An 18,810-nucleotide genomic window follows, 5' to 3' on the forward strand; every position below is an offset into this window, starting at 1 on the left:
AAAGTTTTCATTTCAAAACTTCCTGATAAGCTTTTCTGGCTGTTTCATGTAGTCCCAAATCCCTGTGTCTTATCCTCCATGTGTAACAAAAATTGACACTTTCCTTCCACACTGCCAGAGCACAGCACTCATGATGTTTCTAGGAACCTCAGGTATTGCAGTAACGTTGGAAAGGAATGAAATGAGAAAGGGAAAGACATGATTCTTCCCTTTCTATGCCAGAAACAGCATGAGTAATTCAACTTCAGTGTAAGGCAGCTGAGCTTCTGAAGGTTGATTTTATCTGAGGCTATCCCAAAACTTGTCTGAATGTTGTTCAGAGCTGTACACAAATTCGGATCCAGTGTCAGTTCTTAAATGAATGGCTAAACCTGATCTTTGATAATAGAATAGCTTAAGCTAATGTTTCACTGTTTCAGTTATAAATATACAGTGTAGGGGGAAAAAAAAGAAAAGCAAAATCATTTCTGATGCTGACATGAACATCATGGTGTACATTCTTGGGGACAAAGTTCATGTGTAAGTATGAAACCTGGTGCCAGCAGGCAGTGAATTGGAGCATCTGACTTAATTTCCTTTGCAGCAAATCTGATTGATAAACACATAAATTACTTGGAGAAAAAAAGCCCAGGACACAGTAAATAGAGAAACAAAATCTCTTCTAAACAAATTGCTAATACAGACACTGGCTGAAAGACATGTAAACACATTGGATACTACTGTCCTTTTTCCTGATGAGTTCAATGAGCAAATGCATTCCTTGGAAATTGCTACGGTTACATTTCTAAAAGGAAAGGAAAACTCTGGTTTCAAAACTCCAGCCAGATGAAAGGAGTCTTGGAGAACAACTGCTCCAGCCCTGCCTTCCTGGGTTACAGAGACTGGTACTGTGGCTATACTGTGGACGGGAAGCATGGAATAACCAACTTGTCAGTGTAGAAAGCTTTGAACAGATTTAATTAAAACTGACATATGTCATCAGACATTGTACCCCCTTGCAAGCAGTGGCTCAGGTAGCATAGAAGCAAATAAGGGGATGTTCCCTGGGACACCACTACTGTTTTGTGTGTTTGGGGCAATGCTCTGTTAGCTGCTGTTGCTGAAGATAATTCCTTACAAACATATGAAAATTAATAGCTCTCATTTTGTGAGCAGAAACAAGTCCCCATCCACTGACCAAACAATGTGATCTATTTGGAATTCTGTAAGGCCTTTGACATGGTCCCACAGGATATTTTTATCTCTAAATTGCAGAGACATGGATTTGAAGGGTGGACTGTTTAGTGGATAAGGAACTGGCTGGATGGATTCATACAGTCATAGTGATCAATGGCTTTATATCCAGGTGTCAGTCAGTGATGAGCAGTTTGTCAGGACTCTGTCTTGGGACCAGTGCCCTTTAATCTTTAGTAGTTACACAGATAGTCAGATCAGATGCATTCTTAGCAAGTTTACATATAACACCAAGCTGACATGTGCAGTTGGCACAAAAGAAGAATAGAAGATGATCCAGAGAAACCTGGACAAGCACAAGGAGTGGATCCACAAGAACCTCATGAAATTTGACAAGGCCAAATGCAAGATACTGCACCTAGACCAGGGCAATCCTATACTGAGTGAAGAAGTCACTGAGAGCAGCCCTGCTGAGAGCACTTGAAGATTCTGGTGAACGAGAGTTTAGACTTGACCTCACAGCCCAGAAGGTCAACTGCATCCTGGGCTGCACCAAAAGCAGCAGGTCAAGGGAGGTGATTCTGCCTCTCTGCTCTACCCTCATGAGACACCACCTGGATTACTGCATCCAGCTCTGGGGCTCCCAATATAAGAAAGTCATAAATCTGTTAGAGCAGGTCCAGAGGAGCCCATAAAGGTAATCTGAGGGCTGGAACATCTCTGTGACAAAGATAGGTTGAGAGTGTTGGGGTTCTTCAGCCTGGAGAAGACAAGGTTCTGGGGAGACCTCATTGAGTCCTTTAAATACTTAAAGGGGAATTCTAAAATAGAGGGAGAGAGGCTTCTTTACAGAGGCAGATAGTGTTAAGACAAGGGGGAATATTTTTAAACCAAAAAGGAGTCATTTAAATTAGATATTAGGAAAAAAATTCTTTACTCAGAGGGAGGTGAGGCACTGGAACACATTGCCCTGAGAAGTTGTGGTTGCCCCATTCCTGGAAGTGTTCAGGGCCAGGCTGGATGAGGCCCTGAACAACCTGACCTAGTAGGTGGCATTTCTGTCTGTCATGAGGAGACAGAAACCAGATAATCTTTAAGTTCCCTTCCAACTCAAACCATTCTATACCCCTTTGATTATTCATGTGAGCTTCACAGACACACCCATCCATGGCTGCTCCCATCCCAGATGTGTAAGAATTCATAAAATCTAAGATTACCCCAGCAGCTTGTGGAGACTTTTGGAAAATGACAAAAAACCAGTGCATTTGGATCTGTGTGCAAATCAGCTGTAGGGTGATTGCTGCTTGTTGCCAGTTGGTGAACTGCCAGGTTGGACACATCTTGTACCTGGGAGACATCTATGAGGTGCTACAGACTGCTCTGCTAACTGTGTGAAACACTCCAGTATGCAACTGCAACATAAGATGAGAGCTTTGAAAGAGCTTCAGATGATACCCATTTCTTTCTAGGATTATCTTTGCTATTACATTGTAAGCTTGTTCTGGCTATGATTAGCATGAACATCCCTTGATGTGGCTTCTTGTTATGAACAAGATGCTTCTCTGTGTATCATCGAAGCACAGAACATAGGCCAAGTGCTTCAGAAGCATATTCATTACTTCACACTGGGAATTGCCACAATAAAATATTAAATACAGTCAGGCTGAAATAATAGCTACTCTAAGGGCTCCATTGTGTTATCAATCAAATGCAGATGAACCAATTAGTATTACGCAAAGTCAGTATCTCGTCTGAAGAATTTCTAGTAGCTAGGGTCAAAACAGAAAATACGTCCCGGGAAATAAGGGATAATTAGGCTAAAAACACTCAAAATCCTCTCAGGAAAAGTTGTAAATGTCAATTTAATATACAGTGTTATAGCAAGCGCTAAAGGATTTTTTTCTAAAAATATTTGGGACTTCAAAAAAGCCTAGGAAAGACATGTATTTGTTAGACATTGTATGATATTTAAAAAAAAAAAAAAGCAGGTCCAAAACACTCATACAACTACAAGGTTTAAAATTGTGTAACACATAATTCACAATTCATATCATTTTTTCAGAGACTAATAAAAACAAAATATATGACCTCTATTATAATACCTTCTTTGTCTATTATCAAATTCTGTACATGCTACCTAATAAGCTTAACTAAAAACATAGCATAAAAAGTAAACCTCTTCCTCCAGGGTAAGTTGAAAAGTAAAGGTTCATTTTTCCTCACATGAATAGGTCTTCAAAAGAACAAACAACCCCGGGCTCCTTTATAGCACTAGTGAAGAGAAATACATTTTATATATAATTCACCTTGGCCACCTTAGGAAGTAAACTAAGTCCTAAACTTGTCTCTTTCTACTCTGTCATTTATTGTTATCATGACAGTCATTAGCTCAAGCCATGTTCAAGGTGAGATAATTTCCATCACCAGACATTCAAAAGAATTATATCAAGCCTTGAAAAACCACCTTAAAATACAAAGCATTAAGTATTCCATAATGTACTTGCTTTGTCTTTCTTTTCTCTAGAAAATATTCTTTATGTCTCTTGACCTGATTTCAGCAGGTGCTTCTTTGTTCTGCTAGCTCTGAGATATAGGAATAATAGCCACTGGACAATAGAATTGTGGAATGGTTTGGGTTCTTATAGAGGGGATCTTAAACATCATCTCATTCCAACCTCCTGTCTAGTGGGCACCTTCCACAATAGCAGGTTGCTCAAAGCCCCATCCAGCCTGGCCTTGAACACTTCCAGGGATGGGGCTTCCAGAGCTTCTCTGGACAACCTGTTCCAGCACCTCACCACCCACACAGTAAAGAATTTCTTCCTAACAAATAATTGAAACCTCACCTCTTTCTGTTTAAAGCTGCTGTCCCTTGTCCTATCAGTTGTGGATAGGATAAATCAATAATTTGTCTATGAAGCAAGAATTACAAATAAGCCACGTTCTTGAGTACAGCATTATAAATATGAAACAGATCTGGTAATATCAAATGAAAGCTTTAGCATATGCTCTATAACTAGAAGGAGAAACTTGTCTCCTAGTGGCTTCCTGGCCACTTGATCTACTCACCAGTGAGCGCTACTTGATACTTGTTCATGATGCCACGCTCACTTGCATTCACTCCCTTGCCCCAGTTGCTGACCCCATGAACACGCAAGTCCAATGAATGAGTTCCAACTCCAGCTGCTGGTGCTCAGACCTCCATCCACAGATCACAGAATCACAGAATGTGCTGAGTTGGAAGGGACTCACAAGGATCCTCAAGGCCAACTCTCAGCCTTGTGCAGGACCCGAGTCCCACTGTGTGCCTGAGAGCTTTGTCCAAACACTTCTAGAACTCTGTCAGCACTTCACTGGGGAGCCTGTTCCAGTGCCCAACTGCCCTCTGGGTGAAGAATCATTTTCTTGATACCCAACCTAAACCTTCCCTGACACAACTTCAGGCCATTCCCTTGAGCCATGACACTGGTCACCACGGAGAGGAGATCAATGCCTGTCCCTCTCTTTCTTCCCTCACAAGAAAGTTGCACACTGCAATGAGGTCTCCCCTCAGTTTCCTCTTGTCGTGCACTGTGTAAATTGAAATTACACCATGTGCCTTTGATGGTGCTAAAAGCACTCACAAACAGCAAAATTTTGCATAGACTATTTAAAGCTGGACACTAAAATGTCTACACATGCTATATTAGTGAAACAACTGCAAGTGAGTAACAGCTAACTGAAACTGCCTTTCTTATGTGTTTAATTCCCAGGCAGATGGAGTGTTAGATGCATAATAAGGTGAATTATTTAAAATGAATGATTTTGTTATATCTAACCAGAGCCTAGTGAATTTAACAGAGTTTATTATTATCTTTACATCTGGGTAATACTATGGCTAATCTACCTAATGAATTAGCTGCTCAAGCCTGCCACCAGAGCTGTAAGAAACAGGGCTGTGCTATCAGTCAGCAGCAGCACCACAGAGTGGGCTGGAGGCGTTTTCTCCGCCTTCATTGTAAATCCACATTCCTCTTCTGTGGCTCAGCACAGTAAAGCCAATCTATTTAGGAGAGTAACAACCCCCTTTGAGATCTGCATGCACAGAGGTGATAAAATAACTTAAGAAGGTGTAAGACAAACAGTAATCCCCTTCTTGCCTTGTTTTTTTAGAGTAGAGCCTGTTTCTCTTGTGTACATAGATGAAATAGAAACTTTACCCCATATGGAAAGAGCTCAAAAAACCAGCCTATTTCTTGTGCCTACATCTCACTCTGCAGCAGAGGAAAGGAAAAATTTATGGATGAGTAGACCTCAGTATTCCAATCAGACAAAAAGCCTCTTGAATTGCTATGGCCTTGCCCTTCACTCCTCTCCACTGCAGCAGACATTCCCATAATAACAACTCAGCAGCTGTAAGATGTGCTCAGCTGCCAAGAGAAATGTCCCTCTAGTTAATGATTTTGATAACAGCCAGCAATGCATGCTGCAAAAACTAAACCCAAGAAGGCTACATCTTAATGTTCTACTGAAGCCAATGTACTGGGCTGAGCTGTGATTTTCATTTGGGAATCCACCAGCTAGATTCCACAGTCCAGCAGAAGAGATTCTAATAAAACTGTAGCCTCTTTCTCAATCAGTTTTATAAACTGTTTCCTTAAAGGATTTTGAAGTGTACACATTTATTTTGTCTACATGACACAGTGGTAGATTCCCAGCTAGACTCTTTAGGGCTATAATGATTCAAGCTATTCCAAATAACCATAATGCTGCTCTTGAATTTTCATCTATTGTCACGGACTTGCTTTTTCTTTGTCAAGGTTTGTAGTGCTCTAATACCATGGTCGACATCCTTCTTAAAGCTTTGTTCTTCTAACAAGGGTAATCTTCTTCCATTGTCCCTTTAAATGCTTTACTTCTGGCATTAGTAATATGCAAATATTGAGCTGAAGATTATTGCGCTCTATTTTTGCAGGCTGTTTTCCTGAGAAATGTATTCTATTTATGGCACATGTTGACGCAGCTGCTTCCAATTTTCCTTCTCATGCATAGCAATTTGGGGAAGCCTGTCATACTGCTGTATGTGAAAGTAATCATGCCAGGCTTTTGTTTCAGAGAACACCCCAGGCTATGGACCCTTTCTACTGCCTGGGGAGGCAATCCTTGTTTCACTTGCCAGTTTGTCCTCAGCTTCCTCAGCAGATGTCCCCATACCCATCTCTGGGACCATGGACAAGGATAACACAGAGAGGGAGACAATACTGCTCTGCCTTGGGGCTTGTTCTCCACCCACTATTCTAGAATAGGAGTGTCCACACATGTAGTTAATCAGGGGTTATTTCCGATGCAGACAAGCCCTCACACTAAACACACTGCTCTGTTGCTGAGGATGCTGAGGCTTCTAACCACATCCTGGGTGCTAGATGTGCATCACAGACTCCCTCAGCACTGTGCCGTCATGCTGCAATCCATACCTGAGCCTTCAATCTTAGTAAACATCAAAGAGCACACACCTGGAGTTCTGCTATTAACTCATAATGACTATAAATGTGGTAGCTGTCATACTTCACCTGCACATTTAAAAAGCCTTAGAAAGTAGCAAATAACTAAAATCATCTTCACAGTACCACTGTAAAGCAGGGTATCAAAATGTCTCATACTGCAAATGTTTCACACCTATGTTCAATCACTGTATTTTTATGTCAGAAAAACCTTGCTTTATTTTTCTCTTTCTAGCTGAGCTGACACAACGCTGAGGGGTTTGTGGGTAGACATGGGAAAGATTGGGAAAATGACTCAATATGATGATCATCTGAATTCCTGTGGGACTCCATGTCAAAAGCATACTTCTTTCTACTTTCCCATTTTTGGACAAAATTAAAGGCAAAGATGCAGGTTCAATTCCCAGTTACTGCTGTGTAAAACTGGAGTAGCACCACCAAAACCATGGGTATTACACTAGATTTATGCTGCTCTGAGACCAGACTTTGGATGGCAGACTTTGTGGTCAGTGTTTGGCTATAAAGCTTTCTGACTTTAGAGTTTTGTAATTATGCCTTCCAGAATTCTTTTCAGATGAAATTCAGAGGTCACTTTGACAATGCTGCATTTTTTTTTTAAAAATCCCTAGTTTGATTAATAACCAAATGCAAATGTAATCTTACAAGTACAAAGTAGACAAACACTAGAGTAAGGCATGAGTAAGTCTGAGTTACTGTCATTTGCTCCCTTATGTTTACCTAGGGTTGCAATCAGATGGCCCCAATTTCTTTGGTGAGGCAAAGGGTGGCACAAAAGGTTGAGTATAAAAGTAGGTATAAGGGCTTGTCCCAAACAGGCTGGATGCCTGGCACCCATTTAAAGTGACCAGAATAGAGAACATCTTGTATGTCATCTTTAACTACAATTACAGTCCAGATACCAGCTGTGGGAAAAGCAACAACTGACACTATATGAGGGTAATAAGTCATCAAGCCACACTGGTGTGCACTAATGACCCACTCATAATCACAGGGATGCAGATGCAATGCCTATCTGTCTGTTCTTATGCATTTGCATAAGAGCTGTAGTTAGCAGCACCCTGCTCCTCTCCCAGGTGTTGCAGAGGTAAAATCACCGCAGCTAAGGACAAAGGCTGCCCAAGGACTGCAGTCTAGCTGCTGTTCTGTGCACAGTCGTCACAAAGTATTCCATGTTAGCAGCACTGGAGCACTGTACAGTGACTGACACAGCAGAAGGAGCTGCATGTGTTGCTACTGTTTCACTTCTTGTGGTGTTCACATAGGATGGGGTAAATATGAATGCCATTTGTTTTTTTAAACCTCAAAAATAGGAACTCGCCTGTAGCTCCATTTCTGCTACCATGAGATCAGCATTTGATTCTTCTAAATTTTTGAGCTGTCTAAAGAAGTCCAGGGTTTATTTATACATTTCTCTCACTCTTGGCCCCTGTCTCACACACAAGCAGTCCCATATCCTGTGAGGCTATCTTTAGACTTGCAGGCAGTTTGGGTAGTTACTGGAAATGACCAGCTACTTTCATTTTAATCTCAAGTCTTAAAATCACCCAACAAGACACTGTGAGCTGAAACTTAGCTTATCATAAGCTATGAAAAATCTGCAAGTATCAGTCCAGTCTAGACACATGGAGTTTCGCAAAAGCATAAGCTTTTTCTGGAAGTCTTGCTGTTACCCCAGTCAGTTCTCCTAAATATCTTTATAAGCAATAACACTCTGTCAGTGGTTATGTCAGAAGTTGAATAACTATGGGAAAGATTAGAAAATATCACTAACAGGGAAAATGCAATAGTTCTATTGAACTACCAGGTCTACTCTAACTCCACTTTTAGGAATGGAAGAGTGCAGGAAGACAGGAAGGGCGGTAATGTATGTTGTGAACTGTCCCATCTCCATTCAGCAACAACAGCAGTTAGGTAACAAACATGTTATCAAAGACTCAGAGTAAACCAGATATTGAGCTGTGCAACTAGCAAGAGCTTAAATCAACTTTTGCAAGTTTCTATAATATGAATTAATTTGATAAGTCTTTTATTCTTCAAATTTTCCAGCATAGATACTGTATTTGAGCATAGACATAGGCCCTTCCATCCAACATTCAAAAATTTACGTGGTGTATTTTCAGGAAGACATATGACTAACTGGCCACATTTTAGTTGTCTGTGCAGAAAATTTACCTTTAAAAGACCACAGAGCATATCATCATGTGATGCAAACTAAGCTTCATGGGAGCCTATTCTAAATTATAGATATTGTCTTAGATTCTTGCTGCACTTCCAGGCTCTATGCAGCTGACATCTCTCATATGGAAAAGGCTAGTTTCCACATCCTTTTTAATTTGAGGTGTTGTCGTGTGGCTCCACAGGTTCAAGTCCTTCACCATTTCTTTTTTCTCCCTGGGGAAATCTACATTCACATCCGACACCTGTCACTTGTTGACTTCTTGTGGAAAAAAAGTGTTTTGTCATTACAATTTCCAGCCAAGATGCCAGTCAACTTATGCATGTCTCCTACCCATACCTCATTGTTTTAAGTGATCTATTTTGTACTTCCCCACAGGCAGTGGGGTAAATCCTTTGCCTGTAACTAACACAACTTCAGCTCATGCAATTCTTTCCTAGGGATGTGCTAGTGTTAAAGATGTGCTGGTTTAAAGGTGAACCAGCAGGGGAAATGAACTCACCACGAGAAAGATTATAAGTCAGAGGTTAAAATTTAATAATAATATTACAATAAATACACTGACACAAAGGGAAATTGCTTTCAACTCACAAAACCCAGCAGTATAACCCAGTGTCCTGGGGCACAAATCCAAAGGGGTTTGTTAGCCCTTGTGCTGAGACCCACATGGTTCCGCCAAGTCCAAAGCAAAAGGAAGAGAAAAACCTAACCCTAACCCTTTCCTCATAGGTGAGGTGCTCCATCCCTCTAATCATCTTTGTGGACTCCTCTGCTCCAGCTTTAACATGTCTGTGTCCTTCCTGTACTGGTGACCCCAGAGCTGGATGCTGCACTGCAGGTGGGGTCTTACCAGAGCAGAGGGGCAGAATCACTTCCCTTGAGCTGCTGGTCACTCAGGACACAATTGGCTTTCTGGGCTGCAAGTGCACATTCCTGGGTCATGCCCAACCTCTTATCCACCAGCACCCCCAAATCCTTATTAGAGCTGCTCTCAATCTGTTAATCCTCCCAGCTTTTTTTTATATCAGGGTTTGCCCTGACCCAGGGGCAGCATCTTGAATTTGATTTTGTTAGACCTAATGAGATTCACATGGACCTACTTCTCCAGCTTGTCCAGGTGCCTCTGGATGGTATCCCATCCTTCAGGTGTGTCAACACCACCATTCAGCTTGGGGTCATCTGCAAATTTGCTGAGGATGCACTCGATCCCTTTGTCTATGTTATTGATGAAGATATTAAATAACACTGGTCCCACTTCAGAACCCAGAGGGACTCCACCTGTCCCTGGTGTCTGTCAGGACTCTGAGCCATTGACCACTACCCTATGAATGTGTCTGCCCAACCAGTTCCTTATCCACCGAACAGTGGACCCATTGAATACATCTCTAAACAATTTAGAGAGAAAGATGTTGTTGGGAACCTGTTTATCAGAGGTGGTACCTTCTTCTACCTTCCTTTTCTGGTTAACATACCTGTAGAAATATTTCTTGTAGGTTTTTGCATCCCTTGCCAGATTCAGTTCCAGCTTCACCTTGGCCTTACTCACCCCATCCCTACAAAACCAAACTTCATGTCTTTATTTGCTTCTTTCCCTTTAGTTAGACCAACTGATCCCTAGTCAGTCATACCACTCTCTTGCCATCTTTGTCCTGTTTCTTAGTCCTGGAGATTTCTAAGTCTTACATTTTATGGAAGACTTTACCTTGATCTTCCAGCTCTGTTTAGCTTCCTTGTCTTAGGGCAGTCTCCCAGTGGATCCTATTGACTCTCTCATTGAAGAGCTGGAGTTTTTCTCTTCTAAAGATCAGGGTTCTGACTTTTCTCCTTACCTGAGCCATATTCCTCAGGACCGCAAACTCCACCAGTGCATGATCCCTGCAGCCCAGGTGGTCTCCAGTCTTGATTTTCCCAATTAACTCGCTTATATGAAAGCATCCACGGAATATATGATGGAAAAAAATTAATTTTTTCCCACTTATGGTGAGTAAAAATTTTTTTGTACTTTTTGAAATCATAAGTTTGTTCTCCATTCTTTTCTGGTCAAATTTCAAGTTAGCTGACATACTGTCAGCTATCCTGTATGTAAAGTTTTCTGTAAATTTTATTTTTTTCCCTTCATTTCCTGTTCTCCCAAGGTGAACATTTCCAGTACTTGCTCAGCACCATCCCATAGCTGGTCAGATGATGGCAACTACTCACAGAGAGGTGTAACCTGCAGCTGAGCTGTTATTCCTGCAATGATAACGTGACTTCAGTACAAATCAAACCTTCTGCCATAATAGCTTCTGATGTACCTTCAAGCATCTTGTTCACCTTTAGCAACATTTTCTGCACCAGTGGTTACTAGAACATTTTATTGTGGTTGTTCTTGCTGTATCCCAGATTGAAAGGCAGGGTATGCAGCCCCCAATAAAGGAAATGGCAAAGTTGGGCAGGTCAGTATAGGGTGAGATACATGAGTATATGATCCTGCAAAGCCACTCGTTCAACTGGAAGTGGTCCTGTCAAGGCACAGTAAGATGGTCTGGGAGAAAAGAATCATTTTTTCTCACACTCATCTCCTGGAGTGCTTTCCTCAGTATCTAGGTGTTTGGATGTGAAGGTTATAGTACTATGTGTCTATCCTACCTCTTAATTACCCCAAGGACCAAAATGGCAGCTTAACTTCCTCCTAGCACTTCATAAATTGGTCTCACACTTCCAGAAATGTTCCAAGGTCTCACCAGCATGATGCTTGCAGACTTCACGATAGACTGTGAAGTGGTTTTGTTTTTTAAATTATGTCGCAGTCTGAGAGGTACTGACCCTGTCAAAATCTAGTTATAGTTCTTTAAAGTACACAAAGGAAATAGAGTTTAAAGCAAAAAATAATGGTATGTAGATGCTACTGGTGAAACAGTCTTCATTTCCCTCTATTGTAGTAACATGTATACCAAAAACCCCACAGTCTGACAGACATCAGCCACAACGTGCTTCTACCACTATCTCCTGATTTCATACTTTTGTGCTTTTGCTTACAAACTCTCAACAGTGACCTTTTTCCATTACTTTTTGGTGCTTGCCATTTTTCCTGCCATTTTTCTGCTGGTATTATTCTTCCTGTTTACACTTGAGGCATTCTGTTATCTACACATGACTTCATATTATTTCCTCCTTGTTCATCCCATGCTTATTTTAGCTTTTTTACCTTCCTCTTACTTTTTCTAACAACATCCCATGTACATTGATGCATTCCTCGCTTTCTTCCACACTTTAGCCAGTTATGTACTCAGAAACCTTTAATATTTGGACATTGTGATGTGAGTGTGATTAATGAAAAACATTGAGAAACAAGAACAGTCTCAAACCCATAAACAGTGCTCTCATTTAATTATTACAACCCAACATTTGCTTCTACTAAAACCACATCTTTTCCCTAAAACAGAAAACCAGTTCCCTCACTGGATGCAGTACATGGGAAGAAGTGGGGCAAGAGGAAGGCAAAGCCACCAGAAGGGGTGGTAGTGCCTTCCTGATCAAGCTTCAAGCCAGCAGAGACAACTCATGCCAGCCTAAACTGATGATGAAACCAAGGCTGTGCTCAAGGTGACCTCTTTGTGCCTCATCATTGTCAGCTCAGACTCAGGACTCTAACTTCTCAACTAAAAGCTTGAGTGTTCAATACTCTTTTTCCACTTCTGCCCTAGGCCCAGTCCAAGCTATGCCTACCTGGAGCGAGAGAAATGGACTTCCAAAATATGTCAAACACACAGTGACTTTGCCGTAGGTAGGCTCTTAGGAGACTGCAGGCATTCAATCGAGAGAATAATGTATGCATTTCTGCTCTAATTTTATGCATAATCATCTATCTATTTTCTATATTTACATGCTTCCTGGCTGGGGATATCAGAGGGGTAGATGGAACAGAATGAAATAAATAGAAGAGTGTAGAGTGCACATAAAGCCAATCAGAGCATTAGTAACTACTCTGAACACCCTTGTACTCCACATGGCCACTGCAAGTTAAATCACATCTACATAAAAAAGGTCCACCTAAATTCACAATTAACTGTTCTCTCTTCTGCCATTTGATTTCACATTTCAGAATTTCAGTGTTTTATTCCTGCTACCACACTTCACTGGGAATGCAAAAACCAGAAACTTCCATTAAATCTCACAGATTTTGCAATAACTTTTAAACAGACTTACTGTTTACCTTAGAAAGAGAGTGTGAAAAGCTTTTTTATAGTGTATGGCTAATATTACTGTTCCTGGACACCCTGGTACTGTAACAGAGAGAATTTGTGTGATACAGTTTGCACTGCAAGCAGCAGTGTGCTTTTTTTCTCAGCTATATCCAATAGAATTCAGCACTTGTCAGAGGTCTGTGGAGCTTACTGTAAAATCCCATGGAATTTTGTAAAAGGAATATAAAATTTTATCAAGATTGTTAAATGTGTCTAGTCAAAATGATGTTATTGTCATAAGAAATTGATGAGCAACTACAAATGTCCTTTCTATAGTGCTTTTTACACCCTTGTAGCTCTGCACTTTGCAAGAACGTGGAATTAGCAGAAACAGAGGGAAAGAATGGGAAAGTAAACAGAAATGTATTCATATGGGTTAAAACAGCAACATTTTCCATCCAGGGCAGATATTTAAAATAAAAATGTAGCAGATTTTGTAATATTTTCTTCTCTATATATTTTTTTTTTATTTGGGGGGTTTTTTAATTATTATTATTGAAAACCAAGAGTCTGATTCAATCCTGTTCTGCCATCAACCAGATTCCCAATGGGTTCAGTGGGATGTACAGTTCTACTAGGGCAGATGCAAAAACACTGGCCAGCCACAAGCAACTATGAATTCACTCAGTGGATCTGCTGAGAGGGCCTATAGATAAAACTCATCACAAAGTGTCCATATCCTGAAACTTGAAAATGTTGTATTATTCCATCTACAGCCTACTTGTCAATTTATCTTTGGAGCTCCTAACTAACTATGTACAGTGGCCTGTGCATAGACAATAATAACATAATAAATACAAATAATAAATAAGTAAATTATAAACAATAATACTTCAGCTGCCACTGCATCTCAGTAGGTCATGGTATGACACCCAAAGGAGCTTTAGACCACCTAAGATGTCAGAAAGGAAAACAATCTAGAATTATGGTCACATATTCACAGCATTCTACAAACAACAACCCAGAGCAAGACAAGCCTGAAAATATATATTGTCCTTAATCCACTGCTTTGTCAATACCTATTGCTAGAGACACAGAATTCTTCAGCTTAGTAAAAGACACATAATTTTCCACCCATCATCTTTGAAGTGTTCACGTGTAATTATGAATTGTCAGGTGTCCTAAAAAGAACAATAAAAGTAGCAAACCCATAAACATTATGTATCCCTTTGCATATATAGGAAATTTCTAGGGGGTTTACACCCATTCAGAGAAAGAATATAAAGGTCTGTGCATAGAAACAGGCTGAAATAGAGGGACTGGCTGAGTTCCCATTTGGGAAAGAGTCATGAGCTGGACAGGATTTCAAGTGCCATTCAGTATTCGCGGCTTTGTTGTAGAATTGCTGATCTGTAATTGGGATTGCAACTGGAAAACTTCAGCTGATGAGGGTTTAACTCTATCCCAGGCAAGTTCTGAGTGCAGTAAAGTGCCACTAAGTAAAAGTGGATGTCTTTTTTGTTTTCCTGTGTTTCATGTCTTCAATCTAAATTCCCACCGGGAATTAATTTATCCTCCTAAAACCACTCTAAGAGACGTTGCCTTTGACTCAATAATGAACAGGCACAAAGAACAGACTGCAAACTGATTACACCCAATTATGGATGATCTATGCTGTTAAAAATATTAAGAACACCTTTCTGCCAAAGACCATTCTTTATTTCTTCTTTTGCTATGTGAATACTTCAAAATCCAGAGGTGGTCTGTCACATGCACTACATCTGATGGAGAAGATGTAGTTGCTGTGTAGTGCTTTAATAATGATTTAGAAGCAGTGTCCAAGCGTTCAATTTTCTGGTCTTTATTTGCTTAGGTTGAGCATTCTGTAATATTTTACTCTATACAGCAAGTATTCATACCATGCAGGTGGACTGAAAAAGCATTGACATGTTTTCAAACACAGCAGTATTAAATAACCCTTTCTCAGTTGTTATCCAGTGCTTTGTAAAAGTCATTCATTCCCATTTCCCAAAGCTGAAGACACATCTATACAACTGGTTGAGTCTTCAGAGAATGTATTTTCTATGTATGCCAGTTCTCTTCTTTACAGAAGCCTTGTTTCAGAGGTTGTAGGAGTGATATGAACAAATCTGAAGCTTTTTAAATGTTGGTGTAATATTTAGCCAATATTTAAGCCACTCACAATGAGTTCAGCATAATGAAGACAAATGTGTTTTTCAAAGGAAAACAAACTGTATAAAGTATTACGATGTGTTCTCTTTCATCTGGGTCCTGCATGCAGTGGCTGTATTTTTAATACAAAGATTTTAATTTCTTAGGAGAAAAAAAAAAGGACAGGAAAAAAGGTATTAAATGAATACCAGATTTTAGAGACCTTCTGAGTCATCAGCTAGAAAGTACATTGACTTTTGTAGGTTACAATTTTTCCTTTCCACTTGAGACCTTCCGCTGTCCTACTTTGCAATGGCCAATTATAAGCCCAGGAGAATTCTCTTTACCCAATCTGACTGCCATCTGATATATTTTTTGAGTTGTGCTATTCTTCTTTCAACTTGAGTAATTCTAAATGTTTGACATCACACTGTTGGAAATTTGATTTATATTACTTCATAAGGGCTATTATTTTCATGTTTGTTATTGGTGTCATTGGAAGTGAATGATTCATACACAAGTAATATTAACCAAAATATTAACCAAAAAATATATACACAGAAAGTTTGCATAATATTATTACCCACGTAAATTCAAACAGCAAAAGTTTCTGCGGCAGGAAGCCAGAGCTAAAAAAATGTGCATGATAAATGAGGAACTAAAATTTTTCATTTTCTTTTTTAGCAATCCTGATGGTGAATGTCTGAAGGAAATTGTCATAAGTGGTGGTATAATCAAATGAAATAATGTGTGCTGTCAGTTCCCTGAGTCAGTTTCCCCACAGTAAGACAGGAATATTCATTGTCTACTTTCACATCCTACAGTTCCTACTACATCTTTCCAGTTCCTGAGTCTTTGCCCTGGTGTCAGGATACAGCCATAAGGGCCAGCCAGTGTTGACTTCTTTGTAGGACAGGGCCACAAACTTTTCAAAGTATTCAGCCTGCCATCTCGGCCCTACAAAATTTCTCCTGTGGGTAAGAGACACAGAATCAGAGGTACAAGCTGAGAAGTGATCATTGAAGAAGAGATGGATATCCTGGAAGGGTTCTCAAGCAAAAGCCACAAGCAGGATCCAGAGCTGCTCAGGTGGCTCTGGGTTCCAGCCGGGACACAGCCAGGCTGTGCTGCACTGTTGTGGTAGTTTTAGCCAGGTCTCAGTTTTAGTAGGCCCTGAAAATCTGACGTACATTAGGAGAGACAGGTATCACCTGACTTAAGCAACCAAAGAAATATTTCATACCAGATGACACAAACATGAGATATAAAAGCTGGAGCAGGAGCTTGTTAGTTGCGATCATGTCTGCTATGGAGGTAGGACACGCTTCCTCTGTTGTGCTGTCCTGGGCCTTGCTGCTGCTGCTGCTACATCTCATTTTGTCTTAGTTCAGGGAAGTAGAAACATCTTATTGTTATCCTCTCTCTTTTGCCTTGCTGGGTGTCTTTTAGAGTGCTTTATGAATCTAAAGTTATGAAATCTATTTTCGGTGGGAGGTAGAAAATTGTTGTTACTTCTAACTTGTGTAAGTGTGTGTTATATTGTAGTTTTCTTTTAATTTTCTCTTTTCTGTATAAATATATATAATTAGTTTGGGTTTAAACCTGTTCTGAGTTTCCATTTTTTTTTCTTTCTCCCTTTTCTCAGCAGGAGAGGGAGGGAGGCTTTGACTGTATTGGGCAGTTTCCATTTTGCCAGCTCAACCCAAGACAACTGCAGGGTGTGCCACTGCAGCCCCCGCCTCCCAGTATCTCCAGTTCCAGCACATCCCCAGTTTACTGTGTCCTTGGGCTTGCTTCTTCCCAATGCCAAGGACAGCGGCATGGCTCACAAACAGGCATTCAGCTGAGTCTTGGGCGGGAACCCTAAATAAACTGCTGGAGAGGTGCTAATGGCTTAGGAGACAGCTGCAGCCCTTCCTGGTAGCAGTAGAAGGGTTTCCTATATTTTTTACTCAGTCTCAGAGATAAATCTTTACCTTAGATATAGGATGCTGGGTTCATTAGATCATAAGTAGAGCAAAATTCAAAAGAGATGCTCATGTTAATGTGCAATGTGAGCCAGATTTCCTTTCAGATTATATCTTCTTTGCATGGTCTGAGCTTTTAAGGTCTTTCCCATCTGAGACATTGGTTAATTCAATTAGAAGATTCACTCTGACTCAGGACCTCATTTGTCTTTTGGAGGTAGCACAATAAATGGCAGCGCTGTGAGCCACAGCACAAGACAGATGCACTGCCTTCCACGTTGCTAATTAATCATACACACAAGAGCACATCTGTCTCCAAGACTGGAGCTGGTCTTAGCACTCGCCCTAGCAGTCTGGCTGCAGGAGTGTGAGAAAGAGCCAAGCAACTGATGCAGAATTAACACCAAACAGGAAACAAGTAATTTCCATGCCATTAGAAATGCATATGCAGAGAGTAATCATGTGTAATCTGCAACTGTGTTTGTGAATAAATATTTCAACTACCCTTCTTATAATGAGTTTATCACTGGCAGTGGCCTTGTGATGAACAGTGGTGTCATTGGAACTGAGCTTAGTATTCAAGCTCAGTTGAAAAATCACTGGAACACATGCTTTCTGCCAATTTTAATATGAGCTCAGCAGTTGAGCAAGGCATTCTTTACAGGTACAACGTTTGGGGAGTGGAAGGGTTGTTTTGCAGAGCAAGTCAGACAACTGGGATTAGCCAGCAAGGCATCTCTATCAGCAAATACATTTTTCTTACAGGGACTTCACAGGGGAAAAAACACTTGAACTTACCTTTTTCTGAATTACTGTGTCTCTGTTGCCTAGCCATGGCCAGGACTACCTGATCTGAGGGTGGCACATCCTCTGAATGTATTCAAAAAATACTCGATAAACAGTGTTATCCTATAAATAAGATCCTGAATGGACTCAGATGACTGAAAATACAGAAGAATTATATAGATTGGAATTGAAAAGCACCAAATCAGAAGACACATTACAGACATTGATAAGCTCATTGAATACCATGAAGGTATTTCAGATTAAACTCAGTTTTTTTCCAGTATATGAATAAAGTATTTCTAGGTTATTTAGTTTCTCACCATAGAAATTTACTTAACAAAAATCATATACATTTAAGAAGTATCTAAACAAAATTGTGGCAGAGCAAGCCACCATAGATATTAGGAGCACATGAACAAATATTATGTATGCATCCTCTCTTGGTTTAAATTTTGGGTATATATCCAATAACGGCCACTGGTAGACACGGGATAATGGAGTAGATGGACCATTGCACCAGGATGGTTCTTGTTACGTATTTACCTTCTTGAATTGCTGGCATTATCCCAGTCTTCATGGGTATATAAATCATACACGGACTCGGTGTGCACAGGGCATCTTAATAAATTGGTGATAAAATGGAAAAAATGGCACCAGTTTTTATTTTATCTGTTAATTAGATAATGTGGGAACTACAAACCCAAATGTCTTAAAGCTGTCACCCAGCTGAAAAACTTTTAAAGTATTCTATGTCGTTGTCACATTCAACATGTTTTTCTATAAATGTGTCTGTCTACTCCAGAAGCAATGCATCTAGAGTACAAAAGGCCTTATGAATCTTAGAAATAACGTGACTTCAGAGGAATACT

General features: G+C 40.2%; 1 protein-coding gene across 2 annotated transcripts in view; it reads left to right on the top strand.

Annotated features, from left to right (window-relative positions):
• Window positions 1–18,810, top strand: part of SNX18 (sorting nexin 18) — a 258,941-nt gene that overhangs the window by 100,812 nt on the left and 139,319 nt on the right. The window contains exon 2 of one of the 2 annotated variants that reach the window (XM_071581002.1): window positions 12,275–12,726. The exons of the other annotated variant lie outside the window; for it this stretch is intronic. Coding sequence (XP_071437103.1) covers window positions 12,275–12,354 — 80 coding nt within the window. The 3' untranslated portion in view covers window positions 12,355–12,726. Of the gene's footprint in view, window positions 1–12,274; window positions 12,727–18,810 lie in introns of those variants that run through there. 2 annotated transcript variants of the gene reach the window in all.

The sequence above is a fragment of the Pithys albifrons genome, chromosome Z, assembly GCF_047495875.1.
Source record: "Pithys albifrons albifrons isolate INPA30051 chromosome Z, PitAlb_v1, whole genome shotgun sequence".
NCBI classification, from domain to species: Eukaryota; Metazoa; Chordata; class Aves; order Passeriformes; family Thamnophilidae; genus Pithys; species Pithys albifrons.